The sequence below is a fragment of the Colletes gigas genome, unplaced genomic scaffold (genome assembly GCF_013123115.1).
Source record: "Colletes gigas isolate AHSC1104 unplaced genomic scaffold, ASM1312311v1 Colletes_gigas_Sc00014, whole genome shotgun sequence".
Taxonomy (NCBI): domain Eukaryota; kingdom Metazoa; phylum Arthropoda; class Insecta; order Hymenoptera; family Colletidae; genus Colletes; species Colletes gigas.
The window spans coordinates 2,023,611-2,042,474 of NW_025106643.1; the positions used below are offsets into that span (position 1 = coordinate 2,023,611).

Genomic DNA, 18,864 nt, shown 5'->3' on the forward strand with positions numbered 1-18,864 from the left:
GAATCCCCGGGGATCCTCGGTTCCCCTGATTCACTCGACTTCTCCCCGGGATCGTGGAAAACACGAACCGTCGACTGTTGCGCGATCGAGAAAAGAAAAATATCGATGGTCAACTTTATCGACGCGATAGCAATCGTTCGACCTAATCCTCGAACTGGTTTCCCCTGGACTTGCACCTCTCGACTCTAGAAAAAGAGACGCTGCTTTGAATAGTTCGAAATTGGGAAACCAGGTGGACTCTGGATCGCTAAACGTAACGATCTCAAAATAGATCAGAAATTTCTGTTTCTGTGATCGAGTTGTCGAAAGTTGATAGATCATTGGTTGTGTTGGATGGTTTTAATCGAGGTGGGGACGCAGAAGGAGCGAGTCCAAAGCGATAAAACGTTCCAACAGCGAGCAGAAAGCGTTCCGTAACGCGGTGTTCGAGCGGAAAGCCGAGGACGATCCGGCACGGGACTGTCACTACTTAGCAGTGAAAGGGTTAATTACGATCGTTCAGCCGGAGATACGTCTGGCTCGCGTGGGCGAACTGAGGCGAGCTTGAATCGAAGATATCTCGGTGCACGATTATGTGTCGTATGGCACCGAGACACGATCAGGTCCCACTTTCTCTCGTGCACGCACGCACGCGGTCGTCGTTCGGTACTTAAACGCAGTTAGGTGTGCCCGCGAGCACGAGACGAGTCAATCCGTCGATAGGCCGTAGCCAACGACGACGACATCGGCAAAAATCCGTTTATAAATAGACGCGATTTTTTACCTCCATCGATAGAATGAATTATTCATGATGGATATCAATTATCGCGACGCGGCGTAAAAGCTCGCGGCACGGTCGTTGCAATTAGCTGGTAATTTATAGGAATTCCATGCCTAATAATGGCGAACGCAGGGCGGTCGATGGTAGCGTGACGTCGACGTTCGTTTCCTGAGCGAATAACGGATAAGTAGGCCGTTTCGTTTGGCAAAAATCGCGCCATGTTTCGTCTCGCGCGTGACTTGTTACATCGAACGTGTCACACTTCTCGATGCAAACTTTGTTCTGTCTTCTCTGTGCATGGATCTCGATTCCATTGGCGAAGGGCGTGTTGTTTGGTTTCGAAAGTAAAACAAAATGGTTTCTTTAAAACGATAGAATGGATTCTGGTACCATTTGCTTCGTTTCAACACGTTAATTGCTGGACCAAACCCTTCAAATTGTCTACGAAAGCGATACCCTATTTTTAGACAATTGGAAACTAGCCACAAGAAGAGAAGTCATTTTAAGGAACCAGAGATTTGAAAGACATTGCGTTGAGTTTGTTCAATTTTTTTCGCCTCGATAATCCGGGGTTAAACAGAGCCGCTTTCTCGCGCAAACTTCTTTCGCAACCCTCGAATCCGCAGAATTCCTAGGCGTTACGCAAAACAGTAGAATCTCCTGTGTTTGACGAGTCGCGACAATGTGCGTTTTCTCCTTCCGCGAAAGTCCGATCGCGGGCGTGGTTTTGCGACTAATTCCACAGTAAACTAGCAAGCAACGTATGTACAAACGGAGGACGCGGTTCTCCGAGTATCTTGTATCAATAAGCTATTAAAGGCTTCCTACATTCTCTTTGCGAAACTAGTTACGTCGAGTGTTTGTGCATGAAATCGAAATGAATGAACTCTGTCATATTTGTAGCGAATATTCAGCATCAAGTTCAATCGTGTACCGGCGAATATCAATCTTGTAATCTGCTTATCCCAAATAAACTTCGTCTCGGACTCGAACTCTCCGTTACAGCGACCATTAAACCCGTACGCCTCGAGAAAGTTGGCTGACTAGATCGAGGAGAAAGAGAAGAAACCAAAAGTGCACTCAAGCTCTGTAAATAAACATTATACAATATATATTTAAGTGTCGATTGATCAACGAGGACGGAACGGTTTATGACAGCGGTCGTTCATAAAAAAAATAACGATTTTACCTGTTACGTAACCGTACCACCGGTTGCAATCACGCACAAAATGATTGACAGAGTGGAAAATAGTTGAAATCGTACAAACATCTGTTCTTATCGTAACTATTAATCTCCTGTTAATTTTTTTACGAAAAAATAGCGTAGTAATTATGCAGACATCCTTTATACAAACTTAACTTCATTTTCAATTATGTAAACAATTTATGATCCAGTTGTATTGCACACCAGTCATGTTAAAACTTCTTTGGGTATGTAGAGTCAAAGTAAATGTTAAAATAAACATAGAAAGCAGCATAAATGATAATATTTCGTGTGGTCATCGTATAGGGGATGAAATGCCCTTTAAAATGAGCGTTCGAACAAGTCGATAGCTCAATTAGTTCCGGAGATATGGCGATTTTAGTTTCGGAGCTAGGGTTTGTTTACGTTTCGTTGTACCGCTCGCGGGTTCATTGACCTCGCGCGCGGCAATAGAAAAAAATGACCCCTCCACATAAATTACGATATCTCCAAAACGGAAAGTCGGATCGTCAAAAACCAAAAGCCATTTTAAAGGGGAAGCATTACCGCTTCGAACAGTGGCTCAATAATTAATAAAACCCTAGTAACTTCGGAGCTGCAAGCGTCTAAAATTTAACTATTTTTAATGGGGCATTGTTAGACTATTCTAAGACAGTGGAAACGGAAGATTCTCTCTTTTCATCTTTGCTATACATAGCTAACCAAAATTTGACATAAAATTTTCTCCAGTTTTTCCCCAGAATAGAAGTGAATATTGTAAAATTCAATATGTCAATGTAATTATTTGAAAATTTGTGCAATCCTCGATCACTTCATTATTTCTAAAATGCTTTAAAGGAAACCAACATTAAATACACCTGTTCACGTGTAAGAAATCTGAACGTCAACGCGTGAAATCCCAATATGCGTTGATTTAAGTACACCATAGGAGACAAAATGAAGAGTCAAGAGACGAAACGGTGTATCCAGCAAATTGAACGCGATACTCGAAAAATGCCATAGTAATTTGCTCTAATTGTAAGTGGTAGCAATGAACGGGACCCCTGGGAGTGACCATTAGCCTCCAGAGCGACCGGGGAGTCCCGGAGCCGTCGAGGTCGCGGAAGCAAAAGAAGGAACGGGAGAAGGGAAAGAGTGGTTAATTCATGAGAGCAAATCGACGAGGAACGGTGGAAGCGGCAGAGCACGGCGTGGTCGCACGTGGTGGCACGTGGAGAGGCGTGGTTCGTGGGAGGGACGTGTATACCGCTGTAATCCACTTGGCACACGCTGTTCGGCTAACCCTACTCTTTCTCGTCCGTTCGCTACCCTACCCTGGCTCACTCTACCTTTACCCTGCCTACGGTGCTGTCGGCTAGCGTTGTAGAGTTAATCGAGTCCTTCCGTGCACGTGCACACCGGCTCAGGTGCAGGCTCTTTCCTCTAGTATGCGAGACCGTAGGTGGGATCGGTTTGCCTCTCGCAGCCTCTCCTCCGCGGATCCGCTGATCACCGCTGTCTGATAGGGCTCATTGTTTGGGAGCCAGGTATCTTAATTGGCAGCGACCACCTTACCAACCGACAGGTTACCAGCAAAAGAAAAGAAAAGGTTAAAGGCAGGAGAGAGAGAAAGAGAGTAGCGAGTTTACGACTTTTCCTACGGAAAGGCTCTCCCGGGGATCGCTTTTGCTCGCCTACATTCGGATTTACGGCGAACACCGATTCGACGGGAGGCGCGATTTGCATGGCTCGTTGTCGTCGAGGGTCCCGACCTTCCTCCACCACCTCGTCGATCCTTTAATTCGCCGTAACGGCGCGGCCATTGTGTCTAATCGAGTCGTACCCTCTGCGCCCCCGTCGTATCCATCAACGGCCGGGAATCGTTTACGAGCAGCAACGGGCACGACGCGCGTTTTACGACGCGATAACCGCTGGGTGGTCCGTTCACGTTCGCGATTGTGAAATTAAATCGACTTAGGTGTACCGTGACTATCGCGGAGTCGGATCTTCCTCAGCGCAAGGGCGCGACAACCCCCTACAGGGTGCAACGCATCTGTTTACCGGTGTATCGCGTTTCAGCTCTCTCTGAATTGGTACCGTTACATCCCTGGTGTACGTCTGATGCTTTATATCAGTTCCTACTTAAACTACTAAACTAATTCTCAATTAATTCGCAAGATTAGATGTTAAACAAAGGGCTCTCGAACTTTAACAAATCAATAACAAATTATGGGTACTCTAGTTTCCAGTTGTCTAAAAACAGAGTTTTTAGTGGGCAATTTAAGGGGTTTGGTCTGGCAGTCGACATCTTAAGAAGACCTGACTGAAATGTCTAATTCCTCCTCTAGAAAGTTTAGTAGATCCATACGTATTATGAAAATAAAGAAAGCAATTAAAATTTAAATTAATCGCGAAAGTGTTCACGTTCATATTTCGCGAGGTATCGAAAAAGGAGGCACAATCACCGACCTTGTCGACGGGAGTCATCCCTCGGGCGTTGGGGATAATATCGCGTAATAATATTCGAGGGGGCACGTTGGCTGTCCATATAGGACTAGGTAGTATTTTAAATGCCAATGATTTCATGTCTCCCCGGGGGTGTCGAGGCAACCCTATATAGGACGAGACGTCGACGTCGAGGACCTCAGTCGACGACTAGGTGCTCCACTAATAAGTCCCGAACAGTGATAAGATACACAGTAAAACGATCAGGGAAGGAATTCGAGGCAGTGAAAGTGGTTTTTCGAGCTGCATCGTAATGCTATCAGGTCGACGTTGGCCCTCTGGAATCAAATTCGATCGTGTTTCGAAAGATTCGGTAACCCTTTGGCAACGAATCGGTCGCGGAGATGATCACCATGGACGCCGGGCACCGTAGATACTGTACGTCGTTGGGGATTCTTTCTATAGCGAAACGAAATTTCCTTTTCGCCTGTCGGGGGTTGACGGAAGCTGTATCTTCGCGGCGGAAGTGGTCTGTCGCGTACATTCAGAGCGCGGCGTTGATGCACGTCGGAAAGTTTCCATTCTGAACGGGACCGCGACCCGTTTTATTTCAACGGGAACAATGAACGTATGCATTTTATAGTCATGCTTTTCAAGAAGTCTGGAACAGCGTCCTCGATGGACGCGGACACGTTTACCATTCATCCTCTATTTTTATCAGTTCCGTTGCGGGGCGGCCATTTCGATTATTGGCGCGGCGCGGAGTAGCGAGTTCGTCTGGTTTCCTTGTTGCTGGGGAAATGAATTTGTTGCTGTTCTCGAACTGTTTTCCTGACAATTCATTTTCCCAGCGACGAGGAAACCAAGCGATGAACTCCTCAAGGAAGCTCGAAGTCCAACGTTAACAATTGGCGTTAAGAAATGAAGTTTGAGAGTCTCTGGAAGAAGTTCATTCGTCTGGTTTCCTTGTTGCTGGGGAAATGAATTTGTTGCTGTTCTGGTACTGTTTTCCTGACAATTCATTTTCCCAGTGACGAGGAAACCAAGCGATGAACTCCTCAAGGAAGCTCGAAGTCCAACGTTAACAATTGGCGTTAAGAAATGAAGTTTGAGAGTCTCTGGAAGAAGTTCGTCTGGTTTTCTTGTTGCTGGGGAAAATGGTGTACTGTGACACAGCACACCTAGCTCCAACATAGCAACACATTCATTTCCTCAGCGTCAATTCATTTTTCCAGCAACAAGGAAGCCAAGCAACGATCCTTGTTAAGAGATCGAGTTCGAGAGTCTCGATGGAAGAGTTTGCTCGAAGGTGTGCGTTTCTGTTTTAGGGCAGCTGCACTCGCCGAACGGCGACAGCGATAACAGCAACGGTAGCCAGCGTGCAGTGGCTGTTACGCGAAACGACGTAGACCAGCAACAACAACCTCATCGCCAGCGGCAACAGCGGCCAGCAACAGCCACCGTTCCGATTCTCTCCTGCACGAATCACTCTTCTACGACCACGACGACCACCGCCTTCACGGTAGCGTCAAGTATGCTTCTTCTACAGACACAGGTGAGCTCGAATCTCCAACGTACCCTCGTTCACTCGCAGCATGGCAGTTTCGAGTGGAAAAGTAAAAATGCAAACAATTTTTTGTGGGTTGGAGATGCAAAGGAGTCTATGCTAGATTGAGTCAATTTTTATACAAGGTCCTCTTTAGGGGGTTTCGAAACCTACTTCAGTATACTTCTGAGAGAGTATTGTAATGTCAGATGTGGAATAGATGAGTTCAAAGGTCAGGAATTTAGTTGCAATAGAGAAGATTTTGCAGTTCTATATATTTGCTACCACGTGTTACATATATGTGACAACGATTGTGTATTTTATATTCCTCATAAGCAAATGAAGTATAAACTGTTGAACATTGTATTCCAAACTACTCAGTTGGGCTGTTAAACATATTTTATTTATAGTTAATTAAAAGCAGGCCACTTTGTTCTTTTCAATTCCAAAAACCCATGGCGAGAATTTTACCTGCAATTATGTTTTGGCTTTCACTGGAGTTCTCTCGCTTATTAAACGTCATTCCATACTGGACCGCTTTCTCTCCGGAATATAGAGGTGCATCCACAATTTATTGATTGTTAAAATACGATTTAACGCTAGTACTGTGATCAAAATGATTATAAAAAGTTACAACTCGATAGAGTACTAAGACACTAAAATTTAAAAAAATTAAAAAAGCGAAGTTGATCAATTTGTTTACTACGAATATAAAAATGTAGACCCCATTTTGACACAATTTTAAAAAATTCAACTAGCGAATGACCACCACCATCTTATGCAAAAGGACTTGAACCAATGGCAGTTTCTGAAAAATCACCCTGCTGGAAATTCCAGCAAGTCCAACCCAGATTACCACCCCTTTCGCTACCACCTCTGTATCTCACGATATCGCGATCGATGTCGATTGATTATCCCGGCGAACCGTCTGTTTGTTAGCACGTTGGAATTTATGCCGTCTGGCACAGCCAAACTGGTAATTATCGAATCCCGGTGGTTAGAGTCTGCTCGGTACTTTCACTATTTCAGTATCTTATCCGCCGTACACTTCGAACCCCGCGTGTCTAGGCCCGACCTGCAACAAGATCTGCCCTCCTACGTTCCCGAGCGGTTCTTGATCGTCATCTGCGTTCGCTTATCGTGCACCATCTGCATTCCTGCCCACGTACCCGGATCTCGAGTGTCGTCCTACCTGTTTCTATCCCTTCCACGACATCCTCGATTTTCCGTCCCGGTTTCTCTGCGAATCGCCATGGGACCGTCGCGCGTAATTAAACAGCGGTGGACGGGTCCCGCGAAATCGCCGGACCCTCGCGGTACGGCGGTGTCGTAATTGCATGGAGGAAGTGCCCGGGGTAAAGAAGGGGAGAACACGGTGAACACGCTTTCAGGAGGCCGTTTAGAAGGCCGTGGTGCCGCGGTCATGGAAGGCTGCAGGCTTCGATCGCCGGTTCTCGGGGGAGCGATGAACGAAATGTCAGCCCAACAGCGGAACCAACCTGGCAAATTGAATATCCCCAACCACCCCCATCCTCCCTTCCTCGATATCTTCCCGTCGCCACCGTTTTTTCCACGTCCTCCCCCTCATTTTCTTCGAATCGATCTTTCATTCTGTCTTTTTTACCTGGAGATACTGGATACTGACTTCTATGTTTACGTTCAGCATTTGAGGGGAGAAACCCCAAAATATGGAAGTAAAATTCGAAAAAAAGACAAAGGTAGAGAAGATTTAAACTCTTTTATTATTTCTGCTGTGGAATGGTTTCCTCAATATCATCTATTTCCAAAATCGTTTAACCCTTAAGTGGGCCCTTAATCTCAACCGAATAACTTTACTTAACGTCTTAATGATGATGACTTAATTTTTACCAACCTGGTGAATCAATTTTCCTTCGAAGTATTTAAAAAATAATGAACCAATGGAGGATCACATCGACATGCATTGAACTTGCCCCCAATAATCCACTCAAGGGTTAAAATCGAAATATCCATCTATTCCAAACGATTCTGTCATAGAAAATGGAGAACGTCGATTACCGAACGAACGTTTTATTTTGATTACCTCGAAGTATATAGTCTGCTAAACAAAACAGGGAACCTTTTCGCTACACCTAATAGTTACCCCACGGGTCGATTCGCGTTAACCTGAAATCTATTCGTGCTAAATGTCAGTCGGATATTCGCGGCACGCGTTGTCGGGCCCCGTATTATTTATAACATGGATCGTGGGACGAAAGATCGCCGTCCGGGGCATCGATTCGTCGTTCGACAACGATGCGTCCGCGGATAATGGAATCGCGTTGGAACGGACTGTGTTCAGGGACAACCGGCGAGCGTATCGAACGTTGCGTTAGAAGGGATTCGAGAGAAGCGGGTTTCGTTCGACGCTTCGACGTAGAAATCACAAGCGAGGCTGTCTAGCCGTTGAGTTATAGACAACACGCGATACTCGCTTCGCCAGTCCACTCCGGCGTCCTCACTGCGCACCTCAACTGTACATCGATGTCTCGACACAGGCTGCCATTGTGGTCGAACAATGTTACCGCCTTGCAGTCGAGTACTTCGATTTGCCGCTCGCACGGCTCACCCAGGTCTGTTCGACCTCCTCGGGATCACGGAAAAAGTGAACAGTTCCTCTCTCGTTTCGCGACGGTCCCACTTCCGGTGCCGAATAGTTTCGGGGAACGTGTCGCTAGTGCGCGGAGCAGCCTCGTTCGCCTCGGGACTTTTTCCACCCCTAAACGTTAGGATGCCACGGAAAATATCGAGCAAATTCACTGAGGGTGATAACCTCGGTAATCGTATTTTTATTCCACTTATCTTAAAAGAAATTAAAAAATTACTTTGTTCGGAATTAAGATTCTTCGTAAACGTGGTTACACCCCTTCGAGAAGGGCACTACGAAGAAAGTCAGTAGCTGTTAAAATAGAATTTCTTTTAGTTTGTAGTTTTATGGAATTTTCGACCCCAAATTGAAAGGTGTGAAAATAAATCTGAAAACAGGTGTTTAAAAAGTGCGTCAGAAAGGTTTAAGAATATTTTTACAAATGTGAGTCGGAATAAATAAATAAAAATTGAACATCGATCGATTGATACGAGTGAACTGCAGATAATAGACTGACAAGCTTTGAGAAGGTTTTAGCAATCTTTTGAACCCTCTGATATCGTTGAAACATCGAATAAAAATACATGTGTTCCTTCTGCGATGTGTTAACAACGTTGAGGAATAGTTTGCAACGTCGGGAGTTTGTTTTCAATGGGTGGTGAACGTCTGATTGCAGAGCCCCTTCGGATGTAGCACTCTAGCGGATTTGTTAAGCGCGTCGTACACGGATCCTGCAGATGCGGGAAGCCTGCCAGAGGAACTGGACCCGTTTCCGGAACTGCAACTGGGTAATCCGCAAGGAGTGCCAACCGCCGACGAGTCGGCACAGCCCCAGCAGGCTGTGCACCATCAACAACCACCGCAACAGCCCCCAACGGCAGCACCCCTCCCCGAAGACGTCCAAGCGGATTCGCTTAGGTATCCATTCGTTGTTCGTTTTCATTATGCTTCTCGTCCATCGCCGGTAGAATCGTTTAAAAATGTCCTACTTTCGATCATCGAGCAACTCTAAAGAGACGTATGATCGATGTCATCTCCCTAGGAACACCAAGGGGAGGGATCTTATCGAGCCCAGCACAATGTTTCCATAATATCATTTGTTATCACTTACATACGTCTTAAGTTGATCAAGGGCCCACTTAAGGGTTGAGTAGAAACTGATACAAAGCATTTTGGGATAATTGTTACCACAGTAAACAGTCCACTTAGGGGTTAACATCCTCTATATTAGCAGATACTGTGAACAGTATTGTGTTCCCATTTAGATCTATTAAGGATGTAAATTACGCTATGAGAGACCCTTTCTAACGATATTTATAATGCAAGAATCGGTTTCCAAAGACAATTGCGTCTCTTCCTTCGGTGTTCAACATGACTCGTGACTCTGTCTGCTTCGAATTCTTCGACGAAGACGTTTCGACAGATAAAAATCGCGACTGGCATTTCGTATCGCCGGGTCGAGGGGGTTAACGGACCATTGACATTTAATCTTGATCGGACGCAGCTCAACACCCTTGCCGAGCTTCCAAGAGACCTACACGGCTCCGCGGTACACCAGACAGGAACTCCAGGTCCTCGGCATCAAAATGGACGAGGACTGTTACGACAACCCGGTGTACCCCTGCGGCACGGGTCACTATCCCACCGAGTTCTCGCCCACGATGCCCTACCACGATCACCAGCAACAGCCGCAGCAGCAGCCTCACCATCACCACCACCATCATCCCCACCAGCAACAACAACCGCCACCTCCTCAGCCGCAACACCATCATCATCATCAGGGCTACTTCGCCACGGAGACGGCGCCCACACCGACAACAGCGGTCCCATCCCCGTCGAATCATCGACAGGATTCCCCGTACGGCGCCACCGTCAGCGTACCCATGGTCTACGGGCCACCGCCGACCATAACTGGCGGCGCCACCCCCGTGGCACCCACAGACCTCTGCCCCAACGTCGACAACGTCGTCGTCGGAACGTCCCGGTCGCGGAGGGCGTCTTTGCCTACGCAGAGGTCAGAGTCCGTGAGGTAAGTCGCTGCTTTGATGATGGAGGAACCATGAAAAGATAGCAAAGGCTACCTAATAGGCCCCTCCTTTAGGCTGTCATTCCAGTAGATTCGTACGAGAACTATGTTTTGACGAGTACGTTCACTCTTGTCTGACAAAACGGACTATAATATTAACTTTAACTTTTGATTTTCGTCTTATTTTAGCCTCTAGAATCTCCCATTAAAATTTTCCCCAAAGATGATCGAACAGTGTAGAAACAGAGTGGTCAGTCAATCGCTTGCGAGAAAGACAAGAGCGTGGCCCTCTGGTGGCGAGTGCATTAAACCATTAAATAATTAACCCTTTGCTTCGATACGCTTCGTTCCACATTTTCGTTGCGTTGCACCCGAGTATACAAGCTGAAAACCCACCATAAAAAAGGAAACTCGTTTCCACGATTTCAATTGAACTGTTTGCGACCCATTTATTACGTTAATGTAATTTTTTTTTCCACGTACAATCAATGGCAACGCTACTCGGAGTTTAATCGGGTCGCATGCTAATCGTTTCTTACGTCAAATGCGATCTCCATTTCCTCGTTTGTGTAATTCAATCAATTAGCTACCGCGGTGTTTTGCTGGCTCGCTACAATCCTTGGAACTTTTTCCACATTTTCCATGCGATAAATTGTTAGCTAATATGAATAATCGCGATGCTTTTTGCCAGTCTGATTAATTATTTTATCGAACGTCTCGACAGAAACGCGCGTTGAGGCATCGTTCCTTGAGTATCCTTTGCGTTTTACAACGTTCCTCCAACTTTCGATGAAATTTTGCAGTGGAAACTCAACTTTAAACAGTTTCATTTGGAGTTCATTCTGGAAACTAGTTTCGTACAACAGTTAACCTTTTGCACTCGGCTGTACCCTCTAAGGAAACGATATTATTGTTTTAATTTAGGACAAAATGAAAAAAGATATGTTTGCTTGGAGTATTTACTGTCTACTTCGTAAGAAAGTGTGTTTAAGTTAGTGGTAGGTCAAAGAAAAGTCTCCGTATGCAAAGGGTTAAACTCCTACATCAAGATTACAGTCGTCTTATTCGAGATTAGACTGAAAAATTCCAAAGAATCGTTTCTGTGTGAACAGTAGTAGCAGTACGGAGTCGTTGAAGGCGCGTGGTGGTAGCGGTACCGGAAGTTCCGTGAGCTCTCCTTCGTCCGGAAGCGGAGCAAGCAACGAGCGGGCGCCGCCGAGTCCTAGCCAATTGTGTGCGGTCTGTGGCGACACTGCAGCGTGTCAGCACTACGGTGTACGCACGTGCGAAGGTTGCAAGGGCTTTTTCAAGAGGACCGTGCAGAAGGGCTCCAAGTACGTCTGCCTCGCCGAGAAAGCTTGCCCCGTCGACAAACGCCGACGCAATCGTTGCCAATTCTGTCGCTTCCAGAAGTGCCTCATGGTTGGCATGGTGAAAGAGGTGAGTTACACACTTTGCACTCAATAAAAATGGAATAACATGTATCCTGAGCCCAGGATTAGCTCCCTAAGGGATCACAAATATGATAAACACACGGACACGAAGGGGGAATCATGATCTTTCATTCACGTCTCAAAGATATCTCGGTACCTAGGTTCCTTAGGTCTTTAGATACCAAAGAACTGCTAGATTACATTATACTGCACACTGAGTCAGACCTGTTCCATATTAGGCACATGTAGTATTCCATGTTACGAGCACTATGAGCCTAATCCGCAATCTACTCATTATGGGGGTTAGGTATGGGTTGAATATTCTGTATCAGGCTGACCCAACCCTTCACGTTTCGTATTCCCTAGATCGTCCAAGCCACGAGAGTGTCGAAAACAATTAGACGTTCGTTTCGCAGGTGGTCAGGACAGACTCTCTGAAGGGCCGCCGGGGCAGGTTACCCTCGAAGCCGAAATCGCCGCAGGAGTCGCCCCCGAGCCCCCCCGTGTCCTTGATCACAGCCTTGGTGCGTGCCCACCTGGATACCACGCCCGATCAGGCCAGCCTGGACTACTCTCAGTACCGACAGCCCAGGCCTGGCGATCTGCCGATCACCGAGGCGGAGAAAACGCAACAGTTCTACAATCTTCTCACCACCTCCATCGACGTGATCCGCAATTTCGCGGACAAGATACCCGGCTTCACGGACCTCCTGCGGGAGGACCAGGTAATCAAAGGTTCCTGTGCGTCGCTATGCAAGCGAATATCGGTGTATTGTTTATTACGTATCGATCTCCGGGCAATATACGCGGACGAGCTTTCGTTAAACAGATCAATAGCTTGTACATTTTATAAAAGGTCAATCTTGACGAGACAACGACACGTTTAATCGACGGCCTGATTGGTCGGTTGTCTGGTCTAGTCGTAACCTCGTGCTGATAGTGAGAATAACATTTTCTCGTTAGAAGGATCGCGGAGGATTTACAATTTCAAACCATTCGGTCAATTTCAATCGTTCAAATGCACCCTTCCCGCAGGAGTTGCTTTTCCAATCGGCGAGCCTGGAGCTCTTCGTCCTGCGGTTGGCGTATCGCACGAAACCGGAAGACACCAAACTGACGTTTTGCAACGGCGTGGTCCTGGCGCTCGAGCAATGTCAGCGCAGTTTCGGCGACTGGCTTCACAGCATCCTCGAGTTCTGCAAAGCGCTTCACGTCCTCGACGTGGACATCAGCGCTTTCGCCTGTCTGTGCGCCCTCACCCTCATTACCGGTGAGTACACGATCGAAACTCGATCCAAGAACCCACGTGCTCCCGACTCTATTCCCGTTTTAACTGTTTCGCGATTTAATTAAAATTATAACCACGGTATCCACCGTTCGATTTGCTTTCGTACTTCGTCCTCCTACGACCGTACCCCATTACGCGTGACCGTCTGCAAGATAAATTATTTACCCCTTTGGTCGGTTAGTTATTGATGCGACGACGAAAGAAACCGCGATCGTACGTGGCTCGCACGCGATACGTCCCCGTGATTTTCCTCGCGCGTCTCGTGTGCGTGCCCCTTTTCGGGCGCTATCGAGCCGCTGAAATTCGATTGCACGCAACCATCGATCCGTCCGTTCGATAGGGAATTAATCGAGATAGAAATTCAACGCGACGACCAGCTAGGAATTGACAAATTTGGAAACTGTTTTATAAACGGATATTTAATCATTTCTCATGCATAAATATTGGGTAATAACTATGGCTACGATCGTTGGTACATACCGATCTACGAGCCTGCAAAATATCGTTAAAATTCTCCTTGTCAATAAAATTTTAAAAAATAGATTAACCGATTTCTATATCCATACATCGAACTATAACTCTGGTTATGATTGTTGGTATATATCGATCTATAAGCCTGCAAAATATCGTTAAAATTCTCCTTGTCAATCTGCTGCAATTGCCAACAAAAATTGATAGTTACATTTATATTCGAGAAATCAATCTTTTATTTATTTATTTTATTTTATATGTACAGACACAATTAAGGGTGAAGACTCATGTAAAATGGTAAAACAAGGAGTGATATTTGACAATTTTTTTACGTCATGAGGGTTCGATGAAATTTTTCGCCATTTTCCACATATGTTCTTCAACATTTCAAGATACAAATATTATTTTTTCGTTACGTTTTACCGACTTTGGATGTAACAATAAACGTTATTCCATACGTCGATGGCGTTGATCTGGAATAAAAGATCGAACGCCATTTTGTTTATAATAGTATTACGCTCATAATCGTATGAACTAAAATTCTCTCTGAACGCAACAAAATGATTCTTGGAATAAATTTCTAATTTAATTATGCGATAAACACAGTTTAAATAATTATTATTACGAAGGATGAAATACGTATAATAATAAAATGCAAGATGGCGACTATTTGGCAATACACGAGTGCAAAGGGTTAAAATCGCGATATATTAAAAACAAGGTTGACTAGGATGAATGAAAAGACTAGTAATCCCTAGTAATTAGGTGCAAAAGGCATATAATGACAATGTTTGCGTGTTAAAATTGCAGAAAGGTACGGCCTGAAGGAGCCTCATCGCATGGAGCAGCTGCAAATGAAGATCATCTCGTCCCTCCGCGATCACGTGACCTACAACGCGGAGGCGCAGAGGAAAGCTCACTACCTGTCGCGGTTGTTAGGGAAATTACCAGAATTGAGGAGCCTGTCGGTGCAGGGCCTCCAACGTATCTTCTACCTGAAGCTGGAGGACCTGGTCCCGGCGCCGCCGTTGATCGAGACGATGTTCGTCGGTAGTTTGCCGTTCTAAATCGCCTCCCCCAGGGGCCCAGGAACAATGGCCGTCGTCGCGTAGGACAATTTCGCAGTCGAGAATTCGTGCGGTTGCGTACACGATTAAGTTTCCTTAGTTTCTAAACGTACACGTAGTTTCAACTATCTTCGTTGCGTGTATCCTCACATGGTTTATCACGAGTGTCGAGTGGTCGTTCCACGGGCGCGGATATCTGGACGTTTCGGTGTGTGTGTGTGTGTGTGTGCGTGCGATTGAACGTTTAAATTTAAGAGAAAATTCCCTGAGCGTTTACGGACGAGCGAATGTTTCGTGTGATTTCGCGTGATGCGTGGGTAAAATGGGGTACAACTGTTACTATCGTTACTATTACTATTATCGCTACTACTTTAACATTGTACAATGTAATTGACTATTATCGCTATCGAGCAATGGTCGTCTCCGGATCCTCGATGGATCGTCGAGTGCCGCGGTTACGCGAAACAGCGACGAAACGAACGGCGAGATTCACCCCTCGCGCGAAAGACAATCGCTCGTTCCGCGGTCCCCCGCGTTCGCGAGCTCGTCTAAAGGCTACGCTATAATATATTTCTTGCAAACGTGCACAAAAAAAAACGAAAGAAAAAGCAAAAAAAAAAAAAGAAGAAAAACCAGAAAAAAAAGCATACACGAATTTTTATCACTTTTCTACCTACTTTGTACAATACGCCGCCCCCGCGAGTCGAGCACCAACGTTTCTTTCGTCGCTGTGGCGCCCGTGCAAACGTACTTATCCGTCGGCGAGGCGAACAAAAAGAAAAACGCATTGACGATTCGCAACATATCAGAGCAGCGACGGAAGAGCCGATCTCCGAGTTCTTCGATCATCGTGCTCTTCCGCGCTGACAGTTCTTAGACGTAGAACGTGGCTAGGACCGCGCTCGAGCGTCGCGACGATGCTAAATCACCGTCGAATCCTCCCAGTTCCCTGTCCCTGTCCGTTACTAGTACGAAAACGCGTGTCCTTAAGCTCTGGAGGCTAAAATCGGTGCTTTGTCCCGCTCCCGTCCCGCCGTCGACGTCGATTTAGCATCCCTGCGAACGCTCGAGCGTCCTCCGGAGCCGCGTGATTGGGAATCCCGGCCCCGATTTACCACTACTCTTGCGTTAATGTGATTTTAGACAGCTAAGGGAAAGAAAGAATGAAACGGGGCCCCCCGGGGACGAGAACAAAGCGAGAATTCGCGCCGCGTCGCGTCCCCCGGTTGTCGTCGTCGACGGCGGGCCCGGCATAAAGTTACCTATTACGTTATGACATTTATTTTTAATCAAACTAACGTAGAAAGTCCTATTTATACGTATACCGCGCCGCTACTACTACTTATAACTATTACTTACAAACTTACTACTACTATTACTTACTACTTACTTACCGCTAGGCGTTACAATCTTACGGCGATCACAGCCGCTAATACCACTGTTACCATCTGCTACCTTCTTACCACCACCTTGTGTTACCATTCGTTCCCCCCGCTAAATGCGTAAGAAATCACCGTCAACGTTTAAGCACCGATCGCCGCTGCAGTTTCTCCGGTATTCACGTATCCAGGGGAGGCTCGAGGTGACTGGACGATCCATGGATCCCACGGGTCGGTTCTCGTGGTCGTCGAGTCGGCCACGATCGCTGGACCTCGACAATGTCGCTTTCCTCTTTTTGCGTGTATGTTAATTGTCGGACCCGTAAAACTACAGCCCCCGCTAAACCGATTAAAACGATACAGCGTTATACGAGAATAATCGAGAGCACCACAGCGTTAACTTAGCGTGCACCTAATCGGACGGAGGAAGTTGTCGTAAAGAGAGATGCAGAAACACGTTAAAATACATGTATGTGCACAATAGGTATTAAATAATTACGTGTGTATACGTTAATCTAATGCCGTGTATATCCGCAAATGTTCGACGCTTCGCCGCGGGCGTCGCCCGGCTCGAGATCGAACGGATCCATACGATTCGTTGGATCCTCGATTCTGGCGCCGTTCCACCTCGATCTCTGCGCAAAACACATGGTTCCTCTGGATGATCGATCTATTTTATTTCTACTGTTCGTTCGGTGCTGTTTTATCGCGTAGCAACGATTCTACGTTTCCACGCGCGATCTCTACAGCGACGACGACACGAAGAAGTTTTATTTTTCGACGTAGGCCACGTTTGTGAGAAAAAAAAAACGAACAAAATGCCCGGCACGAAAGCAAGGTACAATGAATTCGAAACGGGGTCTCCCCGTTCGATCGAAATTAGATACGTCGCGGCGGAAACGAACGGTCCCGCGGAAATCTCGATTAATTTTTAATTAGTAAAAAATTTTCGATTCCGCCGCGTCCATAAGAGAGCGAATCGAGTCCGGATCAGATTCAGGGACAGCGGTAACTCGTCAAGTTAAACGGTGCTATTAGGCTAATTGCGATTAACGGGTGTGCAAACGAATTCGCGAAATTCGTTTGGCGCCTGGCCGCGCTGCGAACAAAGAGGAGGGGTATTTTTGTTCCTATTACTTAAGGAAATTAAAGGATGTGTCGCGACCGTTTCTAATCCCCTATTGGAATGGAAACAATTAACTCGTGATTGACGTGTTCCGGTATCGATTACGCCGGATCTTTTCCGGACCCGACGCTAATTAACGATGTATTATTTTCTACGGACGCCTGCGGAGCATGTAGCAAATAGACGAGAAAAGAAAAAGACAAAGCGAGACGGGGTTTCAGAGGCGGACAGGAACAATCGTTCGTAACGTAGAAATATCACGATCGAAGAACGAGATTTTTTTCTTTTGGTTACCAGTTAACCGTAGACGCTGTAACGAACAAACGGCAAATTCCGTTAGGTGTACTATCCTCTTCCCTCGATGTAACAATAAATGTTCAATCAACGGATGATATTCCAATATTTTTTTTTTTACGAAGATTTTTTTTCTTGTGTTAATAAATCATTTTTCATCGATCGACCGTCGCCACACCTGATCGCATTCGACTTCTCGAAGCGAGCTCGAGACCGGATCTCGTTCCCTCTCCGTCCACTGATCAGGGAAGCGTTATCGAACGCGTCACGGGGGTCGGAAATTCGCCATTGCCACTGATTATCCCTCGAACGTTGAGAAAATTGTACGAGAAAGGACCCCCCGGGAGCCTCGGATTCTTCGCGCGGACATTTCTACGACGATCGATCCGCGCTCCGTACGAATATCTGCGGATACAGCGTTGATAATAAAAAATGCACGATTACAGGCACACGCGTACATACACACCCGCACGCCGGAAGTGGTAGACGTTGCACCGTTGAAAGTAAATTTATAAATTTCTATACGACGTGTGTGTGTCAGCGGTGGCTAAAAACTCGGACGGTCGTCGGCCACGCGAGCACTGTTCTCTCAAAAGATATATCGATCGATGCAATAATCCAAACACGGAAAAAATGAAGAGGATAACCGATAAAGGGAATGACTTGAAAAAGAAAAGAATGTCGATCGATTTGTCGACGTATTGACGGCCGTACAATTGAAAAGGGGGTGCGAATCGAAATCGATCGTTCTCCTTGCAATCATAATCGGCGACGACAATAAAAAAAGATACTTTGCAAGGGAAGTTTTCCGATCACCGGCCTTTTCACACGCTACGACCGTCGATATTCAGCGACGTTACACGTTTCTCGATATTGTAAAATATTCTATCAAAGTTGTTTACACGCGCGCACATTCACGAAAAAAAAAACAAACACACATTCTTTCCGCGGCCTGATTCGCTGTGACTCTGTGCCGAACCACACACACAGTTCCCTCTCGCTTGAATAATATAATATGATAAAAAAATAATATATATACATATATAAATATATAAATATAACGTTTAATATAAATATAAATAAATGAAGAAATATATATGTGTATATATATGTGCATGTATAATACATATACATACATACGTATATACATACTTTCGATATGCGAACAAGAAAGCAGTTCAAAGGCATGACGTGAGAGAAAACATTATGACCATTATATTTTATAAATAAAAAAATTGACA

At 45.8% G+C, this 18,864-nt stretch overlaps 1 protein-coding gene across 3 annotated transcripts in view; it reads left to right on the top strand.

Annotated features, from left to right (window-relative positions):
- LOC122399550 (probable nuclear hormone receptor HR38) overlaps positions 1 to 15,043 on the top strand; it is a 67,082-nt gene extending 52,039 nt beyond the window's left edge. For 2 of the 3 annotated variants that reach the window (XM_043400305.1, XM_043400307.1), the window contains exons 2-8: positions 5,717 to 5,943; positions 9,216 to 9,457; positions 10,044 to 10,568; positions 11,678 to 12,005; positions 12,415 to 12,723; positions 13,034 to 13,268; positions 14,568 to 15,043. In XM_043400305.1, the coding sequence (XP_043256240.1) occupies positions 5,717 to 5,943; positions 9,216 to 9,457; positions 10,044 to 10,568; positions 11,678 to 12,005; positions 12,415 to 12,723; positions 13,034 to 13,268; positions 14,568 to 14,824 (2,123 nt within the window). In that variant the 3' untranslated portion in view covers positions 14,825 to 15,043. The remainder of the gene's footprint in view (positions 1 to 5,716; positions 5,944 to 9,215; positions 9,458 to 10,043; positions 10,569 to 11,677; positions 12,006 to 12,414; positions 12,724 to 13,033; positions 13,269 to 14,567) is intronic. The other variant, XM_043400306.1, reaches the window with a different exon arrangement.
- Positions 15,044 to 18,864: the final 3,821 nt, after the last annotated feature.